General features: G+C 46.1%; 1 protein-coding gene across 1 annotated transcript in view; it reads left to right on the top strand.

Annotated features, from left to right (window-relative positions):
• slc30a6 (solute carrier family 30 member 6) overlaps nucleotides 1-12,733 on the top strand; it is a 63,627-nt gene extending 50,894 nt beyond the window's left edge. The window contains exons 11-15 of the mRNA XM_030748064.1: nucleotides 6,990-7,109; nucleotides 8,600-8,702; nucleotides 8,806-8,853; nucleotides 9,108-9,176; nucleotides 11,734-12,733. Of these exons, the coding sequence (XP_030603924.1) occupies nucleotides 6,990-7,109; nucleotides 8,600-8,702; nucleotides 8,806-8,853; nucleotides 9,108-9,176; nucleotides 11,734-12,369 (976 nt within the window). The 3' untranslated portion in view covers nucleotides 12,370-12,733. The remainder of the gene's footprint in view (nucleotides 1-6,989; nucleotides 7,110-8,599; nucleotides 8,703-8,805; nucleotides 8,854-9,107; nucleotides 9,177-11,733) is intronic.
• Nucleotides 12,734-13,950: the final 1,217 nt, after the last annotated feature.

Raw genomic sequence — 13,950 nt, 5'->3', positions numbered from 1 at the left:
TCCATAAATTATTCCATTGGTTAATCGAGTAAGCAGATAAGAAATATTTTTGTCTTATTGACAGTCCTGTTGGTACCGAACGACCGCTGGTGCTAATAGTGGTAGCGGTGCTCGCTAGCAAACTGCGGTGATAGCGATCCGTTCTGGTAGTTACAGCTGAAACCCTCAGCACAGCCAAGGTGTAGAGAGCCGTGGAGGCGTGGAAAAACGTGTCAGTGGTGATCCACTCGCTGTTAATGGGTCGTTTTTTTCCAAATGACGGAAATCCATCGCAGCGGCGGAGGACGTTAATGCTGCTAATGCGGGTGAAACGCTCCGCTTACGCGGAGACACCTGAGTCCACCCTCATAAACGCAGAACCAAAGCCAGCGTGGAGCCCTGAAAATAAACTGAATCCATGTTTTTATACCCATATTTGAGCCGGCACGCCGACATTCAACCACTGTAACTGTAATTTGGCATCTTAATCATGAGTAACAACAATAATTATATTCTAAAAATATCATTTCAGTTAAAGAGCTCGGTGGATTAACCGTTACAGAAACATTAAAGATGATTATCAATTCATTAACTACATTTAATTCTTAACTTATTGAGTTGTTTCGCTGTGCGGTCGTTTGTGTTATTAATCTGTGTACAGGCTTTTCTGAGACATCTTTTTGTCTGTGATTTTTCAGGATTTGTTTGGATTAAAGATTAAAAAAAAAAAAAAGATCCTCCTTCTGGTATCAGCAAGTGTCTGGTTTTTTTTTAAAGTGACATTTTTTGTAACAGCGATGTGAAAATATTGTGACAGTGTGAAAGCGGTTGCCTGTAGCGTTGTTCTCACTCGCAGCAGGCGTCTGTTTTCAGAGGAGAAGCTTTAAAAAGCCTCAGCGGAGTACCTGCTCAGCAGCAAACACACAGTTCAGTTAGAGCCTCACTGGTGATCGCAGAGAAGCTTTTAGCAGCCTGAAAGGCGGATGTTTCCCTCAGGAGCCGTCTGTCTGCAGCCCCCACACACGTGTATTAAAAACCTGACGTAGCTTCCAGGTCTGAGAGGTGTTGCAAACAGAGACGTTGTCTTTTTAATGGCCAGCAGGGGGCAGTGACACTGGTGCAAATACCGCCTCCGGTTGCATAGAAGTCTCCTTCCTGATTACTTCATGGTCCTGATCCCGAGGCGTCAACACGGGTCTCAGCGAAGTATGAAATCAGTGAAATTAAGCGACTGGTAGCAATGACGGGCTTAATAACTGAAAGTGTACAGATCTGTGCAAATATGAAGTCCCTTAAAGGGTCAGTGTGGGGCAAGTTTTGGAAACTCCTACCTGTGCTGCTCAGCAGGTGTTCAGTGCAGATGTGAGGCTGCAGGAAGCTAAATATCTGCCCGCTGACAGTTTCTGGACACCTGATATTTGTGGTTGGAAGCTGAGAGCAGTATGTATTGAATTCTGTTGATCTGGAGCATTTTTCCCAAATGTTTTCTTTGTTAGTCACGAAGAAAGAGCCTCTGAAACTGCTGAGACGCTCAAACTCTCCACAGAAGGCCGAGCCGCTGTGTCGATAGATCCCGCATTATCCTCGTAATGAACTGCAGAATAGAAATGAAATATTTCTGCACAGGTGTCTCGATTGTAATTCTCTGTGAGGAAAAATCAGGTGTCAGCTGACTGCAGCAGCATCAGAGCTATTCGTCGCTCTCGGCCTCTCTGGCTTTTTATTCGCTCTCTTCACGTCTTTAAACTCACCTTTTAAAAACCTCTCAGTAAATATTTGGTGTGACCCGAGCACCAAAGATTTTAAAGAATCACTCTGTGTGAATGTTAAGCTCAGGACTTCTTCACAGTGAGTAATCCACAGCACAGCAGCGTGTTAATGACTCACCTCATGCTGTGGATGGATCGTCTCAGATGTTGTCTTGGAGCATCGAGCTGCTGTCGATGGGACTGAAGGATGCTGCTGGTTGTATATGATGGGGTGGGAAAAGCATCATTATTATCACGCATGGTATTATCATTTGAAATGATGATTTGCGCTCCACTGGAAGTGAGCAACTCCAACCTACTGATGGGTCCTTTCGCTAGAGCGTCTGATATAATCAACAGAGTCCAGGAAGATTTCCAGGATTTAGATTTTTATACTTCTTCCTGCATCTGTGAAGAGCTCCTGTGCTGCCTGTACTGTTTGAACAGAGTCCATCTTTAACTGCACAGGTAACGGTCTCGAGAGGAGACATCGTCCCGCCTCCTGCAGCGCTCGATCCAGGCCCCGCCCCTAAAGAGCAAATGAGTAAATTAATGGTGATCTGCTGTTTTGACATTTCTCTGTTCACTATCGGGTTGGTGTGGAGCCGGCAGAGCAGAGTATCAAGCGTTTGTTTGCGTCTTTGCTTAAATCCTGCGCTCACTGTCTGCATCCGCTCTGGATGAACACACACAAGGTCACATGTCAAATTATATCAATGCATCAGCGAGGATTATGGGATTGCTGGGATGTCAGGCCCTCAGACACTCTCTGAGTCTCCTCTTTTTCTTCTGCTCGTTTGTGTGCTTTCTGCTCCAAGTCTCCTGGTTTCTGATCGTCTTCATCGTCACCGTCTCTGTTTGAAGTCACGTGTCACGGTTTGGGGTGTAGCTCCCAGTGAGCGAGTGACCCGGGTTCGAATGCGCCTCAGGCCATTTGCTGCATGTCTTCTCCAGCTTTCTGCCCACTCTTAACTGTCCTGTCATAATTAAGGCTAAAAGCCTTGATGAACCACCCTGGTTGTGATCCACAGATTATAATAACAGCTTTTTGCAGGGTTTTGAGGTAGCATCTTTTATAATATACATGTCTTTGTTTTTCTGGGAAAGACGGGTTAGAAATAACATAATAAACAAATATCTGCACTGGGAAAGATTATTTTAAATAATGGTGCTGGCTGAATTTCACAGTTGGTGTCACTAATCTAAAGGTTTTCCTGTTTTACCCTCAGTTTTAGAAAAAGGGAGAAAAAAAATCTATAAATTAGTTTCTCACGAATCTTTTCAGTCTTTAAGTCACGTGCAGTGATGATGATGATGATGATGATGAGGAGCCTCCAAAGGTCCTGCAGGGACAGAAGAAAGCCTCCTAAATGTGGCGAGGGGAACCCGGCGGCTCCCGTGTCGTGACTCACAGCTCAGGTTTCCACACCGAGGATCTGTGGGTCGGATATGAACACGGAGCGCCCTGCGGTGAATCACAGCATGCGCTCGTGTATCCCGCTAACATCGCCGCGGTCCCGCCCGTCCTTCCATTATTCCCCGTCTGAGGAGCCGCTGCAGGATCTGATGACACCATCGGGCCACGTTCGCTCTTTGAGCTGACCTTGAAGATATTAAAGTTAGAGCACATGCATTTCTAATGTTGGTGCTAAACAGATGAATTAGCAGGTGAAAGCTTTGCTTCCTAATGTCCTTTGACGGTCCTGTTGCACCCTCCCCCTCCACGTCTCCTCCTTCAGTTCTGCCCGCGGCGAACGCGCGACTCTCTCAATGACATGTTTGACATTAATTACGTGTTGACATGCATGTTGCTGCTTTGTTTCTAAACATTATCTAATGACAAACACCTTACGGCGCCGAGCCCAGACAGCGACTCCAGAGTGCCGGCGTTTGACGTATTGGGAATTCAATCTGACGTGCAGTGCGGTGCGGGGTCGAACCGCCCGGGATGCATTCATTGACCGTTAATCTGTTCCAGGAACAGCGGGCGGGGTGTGTCAGCCAGGCGGCGCGCAGGGTCGCCTCAGTTCGGGCTTTTAGAGGAACCGGACGAATGCTCGAGACCGGCCGCGGCGCTGCTGGTTTGGTGTTTCCTGTCGTCCTCACTGTACTCTGTGTCCACTTCATTAGGAACACCTGTACAGTTCAGTAGAGCAGCTCAATGATGGGAATGTGTAAATTAAAGAATCTTTTTAAGGTACCTGAGAGACATCATGATTTTGGCGATACTGGATTTAAACAAAAGCATTCAGTGGTCAGATTTGAGTGGCCTGAGGGGGATCTAGACTGCTGGACCTCCTCTGGGCCTGTAGCAAGTCGGTGTAGAAAGAAAGACGTGGGTATTTGGAGCACTTCCACCCAGGAGGAAGGTGTTCAGATCCTGTGGATGCTCAAAATTCAGCAATGACGTGTCATCGCTCCTGTGACATCATCGATTGGTTTGAGGAACTTTTTTTTTTTTTTTTAAATAAGAAAATAAAGAGAAAGTCGCAGCTTTTTGTGCCGGATTAGGACTGAGGATGTCATTTTCTTGTGTCACAGCTGGTGAAACTGTGAGAGAAATCAGCCAAGACGCACAGCTGCTCAGCACCCATAACTCGCTTTTCTTAATCCAGTGGCATCCTTTATTTTAATGCTTTAATACTAGTTATTGTCTGAAGATTACACAATGTTTCATTTCTGTAGAAGAGGATTTTTGGCAGCGTGTCCTCAAGTGAACATTTCTGCCCTCAGCGTTGCTTTGGCTGGTTACAAAATGATGCCAAGCCTTTTTAAAGACCATCTACAGGCTGTGTTTGGTCTCCGTTTACGCATGACGGGTTATCGATGAGCGTCCTCTGTGACCTCGTTCAGTTAAACCGACAGCAGTCGAGTCTTTGAGATTAAACCTGCTTCTCGGGCGCAGCATCCACACCGCCTTCAGACCCGCCCCCAACACGCGGCGCTCCGTCAGGATGCCGTCCCGCACCACGTCGCGCCACCCTCACGCTGTCACATCACATTAGGTCCTGTCAGATGCATCGTTTTCCGCTGAAGTGCCTTTGAGCAAGAAACTGAAACTTTCCCGGCCCCACAGGTGCTGCTTTGTATGTGACCGTGACCTTTGAGCTCCACTGAGAGGGGGGGGGGGGGGAGGTCAGAGAGCAAAAACATACCTGCAGGAGACGAGAAGATGATCGACTTTAACGATGCTGTTTAGAAGCTTTGCTGCTTCACACAGAAATAAAAGCTTTAATTAGAGTAATGACCACCTGACCACCAGTCTGACTCCTTTAGACCTGCAACTAAAGATTCACTTCATTATAAAATTCAGGTCATTTTTTCATGTTGTCTGTAAAATGTTGAATCTCTAAATGATCAGAAAATATAATAAATGCATGTTAAGTGCAGGACAAGCGGGCTTCTCTTATTAGACGGACACTTTTCTGCTTCGAAGCAGTAAAAAAATTAAATGGAGGTGAAAGTTAAAGCAGACGAGTTCAGAGTAAATGCTCATTATTAAAGATGCATCATACTAATAAAATATCCAGAGCTGTAAAAGCACCTGGAAGTAAACTTTTATTGTATTTGTTTATTTATTATTCTTCTATCCAACCAACAGTTAAAAAAACAATTCAAGATAAAATAATCATATTTCCACCTCATTCTCTGTAATTGTTTTATCTTCGTCTGATAATTAATGAGTCTGGATCAGCACTCCTTAGATCACCGCTCTGGGGGATCATCGGCATTCCCGTTTGGCATTAATTCGGTGGAGTTTTCCATTGTTTGTGTGAGGGCCTTCTCTGAAGCTGAGGCCGGGTGTGCGGCAGCTCGATTGGAGCTTAGACTAACATAACATGAAACAAAACAAGAATGATCCCATCAAGTCCAGTCCAAATCCCTCTAAAGTCCATTATGATGGTGTGATCGGGTTAAAGGCCTAAACCTAAAGGCAAATATAAACACCGTAGCATTCAGCGCTGCGGGCAGAGGACGCCTCGGGCCTCCTGCTGTGTTCCTAACACACCCAGGAATTCCTGAGGATGGTCCCAAAATGTCTGCTTTGCTGTTTTCTGTCAGTATTTTCACTGCAAAATTATGAATTCATTTTTAATTCACACACCTGTTTAAAATACACGGCCCCCAGAAAGTCTCTACAAAGCAAAAAGAGTCCGAGAGGAGCGAGAATTTTAACTTTTATTGACGAGTTAAACCTCGAGCAGCACCTGTGCTGTTCTGTGTCCTGATGAGCCAATGAGGCGAGGCTTTTTAACCCTGTGAGGTCGTCATCAGTAAGACAAGAACCCTGAAGGTGAGAGGTCACAGTTTGCACGGCCTGGTTACGTGCAGAGTCGGTGCGGCGGCGAATGGAAACGAGTCAAAATATTGAAACTTTGCTTCAGGCTGCATCAAAACAAAAACACCAGCAGGAATTGTACCGACACCAGATGTGGAGGAGGAGATTATTAGTGCTGGTTAAAGGCAGCTGGAGCTCAACGAGTCAAACTTCACTTTTCCTGGAAAAAATGGAGAAAAGTGGGATCCTCCTCATCCCGTCTGCACGTAGGGAAGAATATTCATTAGTTTCCAACACGATTGCAGGAGCTTAGAGTAGATCTGCTCCTCCTACACTCCTGATGAGGTGGTCCATCTGACCAGGATGCCTCCTGGATGCTTCGTATGTGAGGTTTTCTTCTGGCCATGACCTTTACCCTTTACCTTGACCCAGGTTGTATTGAAGGTAAAGGGTAAAGGTCATGTTTCTCTTGGTCAGTAGATGTTAAGTGTCTTTAGTACAGCGGTGAACACGCAGAGCTTCCTGTACTGATCACATTACGTGTGAGGTGTGATGGATGCTGAGCTGCAACATCAGTGACAGTTTGTGTGTTTCTTTTCGGTTCTTATAGAAGGTCAAAACTAAGAGGTTTCAGGTACTTCACCTCCTGCCAGCGTACGAGTTAAAGGTCATTTTACTTAAAAAATACATAAAACAATGACTTTATAACCATGAAGATTAAAGAATACAAGGAAAAATAACCACAATACAAATAATTGTTAAAAAATCCTAAAATGTAAATAATTAATATGAAAGGAAAACTAGGATATAAGAACTATAGAGAAGGGATCCTACAATAAAACATAAACTCATTTTAAAATGTTTGACTTTTTCAAGATGCATTGCTGTGGTTTAGCAGGAGGATGTGGAGGCGATCATGTGCACTGATCCTGTTTGTGCTTGTTTTCCTCTGTGTGCGCGTGCGTGTGTGTGTGTGTCTGCAGTTTGTGCGGCATCGTTCCCGGCCTGAGCAGCGTCCTGCTGCCTCGTATGAACCCCTTTGTCCTGATCAACATGGCGGGAGCTCTGTCCCTGTGCACCACCTACATGCTCATCGAGATCAAGTAAGAATTTAATCTCAGTGGACGTAAATCCCCAAATTCACCGTCCACGATCTGTTTAACAGTCCTTGTTGATGCCGTATTTCCATCCCTGTTTTTACTGCCTGATCTTTATTGATGCTGAGCTCAGAGTGTCCTGAAAGCACACAGAGATGAAGATGTCCACCAGCTTCAACAAGGAGCGGGCAAAACATGCATGAGCATTATTATTTATTATTTTAAAGTCTTTGTAAGGCTGCACGTCACTATGGATCGAAGGATTTTAAGGGTAGAAATAACGATTATTACTATCAGTTATCCCTAAAGTGAGAACCTAAAATCCATCAAATCTTCTGCATTTTCCTTGGAAAACGAACAAAACGAATCCTCAGTGACTGAAAGCTTCCAGTACGTTTGCTCAATAAAGCGACCTGTGCAGCTGGAATGCTGTAAAGCAGCAGCTGGATTTGATCTGCTCAGAAAAGTCCAGTGTAAAAAAAGTGGTTTAACAGGAACAAACTGTCATTAAATCCAATTAAAACTTAAAATTCGGTTATTTGGGAATGTTCAGAGAAACTCACAAGTGCAGATACGCATAGGTGGTGTGGACATAATAGATAATAGATGCTAAAATAAGCTGGAAGCCTTCTTTAAATTACATAGGTAAAGTTTTCAGAAGCTTTTCAGTACTGAGGAAAGCGAAGCACATTCTGGACCACAGATCGCTCCATATTCTCTGCTGTTCATCTGAATTACTGTGCAGAGGTTTGTACTTATAAGCATTCACTATCATCATTCTTCATATTACAAAATAAAGTTCAGGCTGATGCGTGTGTGTTCTGCCATTTAATGCACTCGATTCTTGAGGTAGCAGTCTGAGGAGGGATGCCTAGACTTCTTCTCCTCCTCCTCCTCCTCCTCCTCCTCCTCCACCAGGTCTGTCAGGTGAGGTGTCTCAAGACAGCTGAGAGATGTGATCTCTCCAGCGTGCCCTGAGTCCACCCTGTGGTCTCCTCCCAGTTGGCTTGAAAGAGCTCACCTAGGAGGCGTCCAGATGGTGGTCAGATGCTGAATCATGTGGAGGAGTAGCTGAGTCTCTAATGGAGATCCCAGACGCCCTTTAGATGAAGCTCATTTCCGTCTTTGTGAGCACAGGTGAAAGTATTTGGATCACAGGTTAGGGAAGAATAGTTTAGCAGGAGGTAATCAGACGGCTGCTGAAGGGTTCCTGTTATTAAACCGGGCTGTAATGTCATCTACATTTATTTCATACCTTCATTAATTGAGGGAGGAGATCTCCATCAGTGATGGGTCCTGTTCAGGCAGCAAGTCCATCACCTGCTAAACCAAAAACTGTCAGCTGTGGAAGTTAAAGATCATGAAACCAGAATATTTGAGTTATGAACGAGTTCATCGCTCTCAGAGATTCAAACGAGGCTGGAAATGTGGAAGTTCACCACAAAACTTCGCTTCAAGTCTAAGTTTCTTCTTTTGTTTCCATTATCTGCGCTCAGTAACTACAACGCGGTGGACACGGCGTCAGCAGTCGCCATCGCCCTCATGACCTTCGGCACCATGTATCCCATGAGCGTCTACAGCGGCAAAGTGCTGCTGCAGGTGAGACAGACCGGAGAGTGTTCCTGTTTAACCTGTAAGCCCACATGAGGACGCAGGTATAGAAGCAGTGTGATCATAAATATTTAACCTCTCCCGCCCACAGACCACGCCCTCCCACATCATCGGCCAGCTGGACAAGCTTCTGAGAGAGGTGAGTCAGCGCTTTATCACAGCTTTATGGCGACATCAGCAGTTAGAGCAGCAGAGAAACTTCAGGAAGTTTTTTAGGTTTCACTGAGAAGCTTCTTGCAGTCAGAGGGAGAGTTTTTTTCTTCTGTTAACCAGAAGAAAAAAACTCTGCTCCTCAGTTTTCATCCATAATTTTCATTAACCGGGGGGGGGGGGGGGGGGGGGGGGGGGGGACTGATTATGATTAGCTAATGGTGTCTCCTTGCGTCCAATCAGGTGTCGACTCTGGACGGAGTGCTGGAGGTCCGAAACGAGCACTTCTGGACAGTTGGTTTTGGATCTCTGGTAAGTTTCTAATCACTCTGTATTCAGACTGCAGCTGAACTGATGAACTCTGATTTAACTTGATCGCCACCTTCATGACGTCTCTGTCTGAATGCTGATGTTAGAATGAGAATATTATTGTCTGTAACGTCTGCTTGAGCTGTCTCTCCTCAAAGACCCTGAAGCTGCTGAGCCTTCCTCTTCTTGAATGAGCACAGCTGACTGCAGGTTCAGGTGTCTTTGTAAATAAATGTGTGGCATAAATTAATGAGCAGAAGTGGATGATATATTCTAAAGAAATCAGTTTAGTTACAGTTGACTCAGTGTGAGAGGCATCGAAGGTTCCTTGAGGTCTGTTTATGAATTAAACCCTGATGGTTTAATTCTGATGGTTCTTCTGGGCTCCGGTTACTTTGTTTTTCTTCGTCTCCGTGTTTGTCCCGTCTCCCTCCTCCATCTCGTTCCTCCGTCTCGTTCCTCCGTCTCGTTTTCTCCGTCTCGTTCCTCTGTCTCGTTCCTCTGTCTCGTTCCTCCGTCTCGTTCCGTCGTCATTCGTTGGAGTGAAGCGATGATCTGCAGGGATTTGTTCAACGAGACGAAAAGAAGGAACAAGTCGTTCATGCGGAGACTTTCCTCCTCCCCTCTCTCTCTCCTTTCCTCTCTCTCCCTCACTCTCTCTGTCCCCCCCCCCCTTCCCTTTCCCTCCCTCCCTCTCTCTCTCTCTCTGCCACCCCCCCCTCCTCGTTTTTTTTGGTTGTGTGTTGTTGTTGTCGTTTGTGTTGTACACTGTTGCTACGACGGCTAACACGTCCGGCTGGCTTTCAGGGCAGGAAGCAAACAGAGAGGAGCACACACCAACTTGTTTCTGTGTCTTTGCAGACACACACTCCTCTGTCAGGGTCAGACCCTCATTATAATTTATGGGTAATTTAACTGTGCTTTTGCTGAGCTCGAAGGTTCACGTGAGAACTACTTCCTGTCCACTTCCTGTGTGTTTGAAACATCCTAAAAACAAGGTGAGGTAGTAAAAGGCTGCAAACACTCATGAAAAGCAACAAAGTTCATACGCGGCTAAAATCAAAAATGTTAAATGCACAAGCTTTGATATGCACTTTATGATTCAGTGTTCAGTTCTGCTTTATTGCTGTCTTAAATTAGCAGCTTCCCTGTAGGAGCTCTGCACCGAGAGGCTAAGTTCAAGCTAACTTATCACCTGGATGCTTCTTTATGGGAGCGCCTGCAGTTTTTAACCTGGCAGTGAGCTTTATTTAGTAAAATTTATCTACCCTATAGCGGCCTCAGAAATCAGTGATTGCTAAAATTCGAGGTATCCGTTGGTCGAGGGTTTCACGTGGTTGCTTGTGACCTGTGGAGGGTTTGGATCTGGGTTTGCAAACCAAATGGAAATCTTGTAACAGAAGAGTTGTAAACTGTTGTAAAGCATTGAAGGTCTTTTAGTTTCTCAAATGATGCATGTTAGACACGCAGCCCACCTCAGGTCTGAGTGGTTCTTTGGTTCGGATGATAAGAGGTTAAGGACGTGCCCACCTTATGTCTTAGGTGTGTGTCTCCTTTATGGACTCATAAATCTGTGAAACAAGTCATGACATGAACTTGTGTAGATGTTGCTGTTCCTCAGGTTTGCGTAGCTGCTGTACCTCCGGCTGCCTCCGGGTGGAGCAGCGCCCCGTGTTTACCCTGCCTCGATGCTGTTTTTATTGTTTGTTTTTGTGCTATCGATGCTGCCGCCCCTCTTGTTGTCATTTGTGATGCAGCTGCAGTTACACAACTGTTGGTTGTTGGCCCACTGCTAACAAAGCAGCTGTCCAAACTGATTTGACCCTCTGACTGCACTTCTGCCCCATGGGGCAATTCGCTCTGAGTGTGTGTGTGTGTGTGTGTGTGTGTGTGTGTGTGTGTGTGTGTGTGTGTGTGTGTGTGTGTTTCTGTCCTTTTGAGGTCTGAATATTCCCATGAGGACGGGAAATTTAGGAAACGAGGACAAAATGACAAACTCGGTTTAATGTTTTAAGGTCAGAGGTTGAATTTAGCAGCTTTTAAAGTCTAATTAAATTCAGGGAAAAGTTTTTAATAATCTTATGATCCTTGTTTCAGTTCACATTTTCAGATAAATGATGTCTTTGTTCATCTCCATGTTCCATCACTTTTTACTTGATTTTGTGACAGTGAGATGATCAGTCAGTCGGTCTCATGTCTGCTTAGATTACACTGATAAGGAGGTCACAGAATTATAAAAACGTGACCCGCTGGTTTCTGTGTTTTGAAGCCTCATCATTAGCATTTTTGTCGCCCCCGTGTTGTTATTTTGTTGCCAGATGTGACCATATTTGGGCATCGGTGGACTGCTTGGGTTCAGTGTATGGACGGGAGTCTGTGGGGAGTGGCTCACTTTTGGAGTAGGCCTCTAGTGGACATTAGAGGAACTGCAGCTTTTGGTGCATATTCAGGATTAATAAAATAAATCTCCAGTTTTTCTTATGTAATCATTTTGACTGAAATAGTTTAAATGGAGTGTTGGCTGTCACTGAAACTCACAGATTTCTTTTCTCTGTTTCAGGCTGGCTCCGCCCACGTTCGTATCCGCCGCGACGCCAATGAGCAGCTGGTTCTGGCTCACGTCACCAACAGGCTGCTGCCGCTCGTCTCCACTCTGACCGTCCAGATGTTTAAAGATGACTGGACCAGGCCTCTCCTCACCGGGGCCCTCTCCTCCTCCTCCTCACCTGCTGCCCTGCCTCTGGGTGCTGCTGAAGGCTACGCCGCCCTCTCCTCCTCACCCTCCTCGCTGCCTCCTCTGCTCTTGTCCTCAGGAGCAGACCTCGACCCGCTGACCTCCCCTCCCTCCCAACCCAGCAGTCCTCCTCCAGAGTTCTCCTTCGACACTCCGGGGAGGAACGTGCAGCCGGTGCTCCTCGCCGCTCCGGGACACCACGCCCACAGGCCCTACGCAGGCCTGGGGCTCTCCTATGGCTCGACCCCCTACACAGGGATGCTGAATCAGGGCCTGGCACGGCCTGGTGGGGGGATGGGACTGGGCGTGCAGGGCCTGGGGGGGGGATTTGGACTGGGCGTGGGAGACAGCGGGGCACCGTCCTCTCAGAGCTACAGAACTGCGTTTGGGGGGTCGACAGCGCCGCTCCGCTTTGGAAACCCACTGGCTTCACAGTCGCAGTACAGACAGTACCGACCGTGACTGTGTCCCAGCGGTTTCAGGACTTTCAGATACTTGAAGTTTATCCGTGAAGGTCAGCTCCCCGGGAAAATCGGGTCGGACGGCGACGCCACGGCGTTGACGACGCCGTCGGTTTCTGGTGTTAAATGTCATCGTGCTCTGCTGACCTCGGAGGAGCGACGGCCGGCGTGATGATGTATTTATTGTGCAGACGAGGGGACCACGCCGTCGGCTGCGGTTCGATTTGTTATCTTTGAGTGTTTTCTTTGTTATGGGACTGATCGGGAGGTTTGACGGTAAAGAAGCAGCGCGCTTTGTAACGGGAGGAAAAAGATTTTCTGCAAACATTCCTTATAAAAAAATAAAATTGTGAATTGAGTCTGAATCATTTAAGTCTGATGTTTTCAAGCATTACATGAAACAAGCAGTCAAAGGAGAGCCTATTCCACTTTCCGGCAGATGAAAAACACTTCCTGTCATTGGCTGCAATTCACAGGATAGACCTCAGTGACTGGGAGAGAGCAGAAAAACAGCAGAACTGATCTCCACAGTTTGTGAGCTGGATTTGAGGCCTGAAAGATTTAAAGGAGTCTGATGGTTTAAACCCTGAATCTAAACTGAAGGTGCAAAAAGACGACCTCGAAGGGGAAATCCTCCAAATTCAAATCAGGTTCCAGAGTTTTCAGGCTCGGTCGTCCTCCTCACATTCCTCCAACTCGGTGGAAAACGTCACGAGGGCGAGGCGCGGTTTGAAGGAGAGCTGATACGAGGATCTGACTGCGCTGACAGCAGACGCCTAAACAGTAAAACCAACCAGAAACCAAAACTTAACAATAAACACGGGTCCAGGACAGCATCAAACCACCTTGATGCTCATTATTAAAGACAAATCATTGAAGTTGGTCAGTTTTGCCTCTTCAGTCAGAGCTGGACGTGCCTGGAACTGTTAAATTTATTGTTTTGAGGCTGGAAGTTGACTGAAAACGTTCCTGATTCCTGGTCTTGGTGCTGCTCAGCGGTCGAGGTGGGAATATCGAGATCAGCTGCCAGCATGGGTAGATTTGATCTGATTTTGAACCTGAAGTACAGCATCAGTGTTAGGTTAGTTTTCAGCATCACTTAAAGGAGAGCGGTGATGCTCATTAATGCGGGAACAGTCGGGAATCTGCCCATCATCTCCTGTTGGAAGCTGGTGACCTTCTGACCTCTCAGCATCTGTTGCAAAGACGATCCTCCCCGCTCTCTTTATAGAAACCGTAAGACGGTGTGTTCATCTACTCAGGTGCTCAATAAAAGGATTTACTCCAACTATGGGCTCCTGAACCGAAGTTCTCACCTGACCGCCTCAGAATCAGCTGATTTTCCTGAGTGAAAACTTTAGTATGAAATAATGAAGCCATACAAATTTTTACTTTCACACTATGAATCTTTCCAGTGTTGCAGGAAGTACACACGGGTTGATCAAAATGTGGTACTTTTTAATTATTTTATCCCTCATAACTTCATAAGTTACAGGAGATATCCACATGAAACTTTATGAACCTTTGAGGGCTGAAAAACACGTTGAAGCTGAGTTAAAACTGCTCCCAGATCAGTTTTACA

The sequence above is a fragment of the Archocentrus centrarchus genome, chromosome 15 (genome assembly GCF_007364275.1).
Source record: "Archocentrus centrarchus isolate MPI-CPG fArcCen1 chromosome 15, fArcCen1, whole genome shotgun sequence".
Taxonomy (NCBI): domain Eukaryota; kingdom Metazoa; phylum Chordata; class Actinopteri; order Cichliformes; family Cichlidae; genus Archocentrus; species Archocentrus centrarchus.
This window is presented reverse-complemented; position numbering and strand designations above follow the sequence as displayed.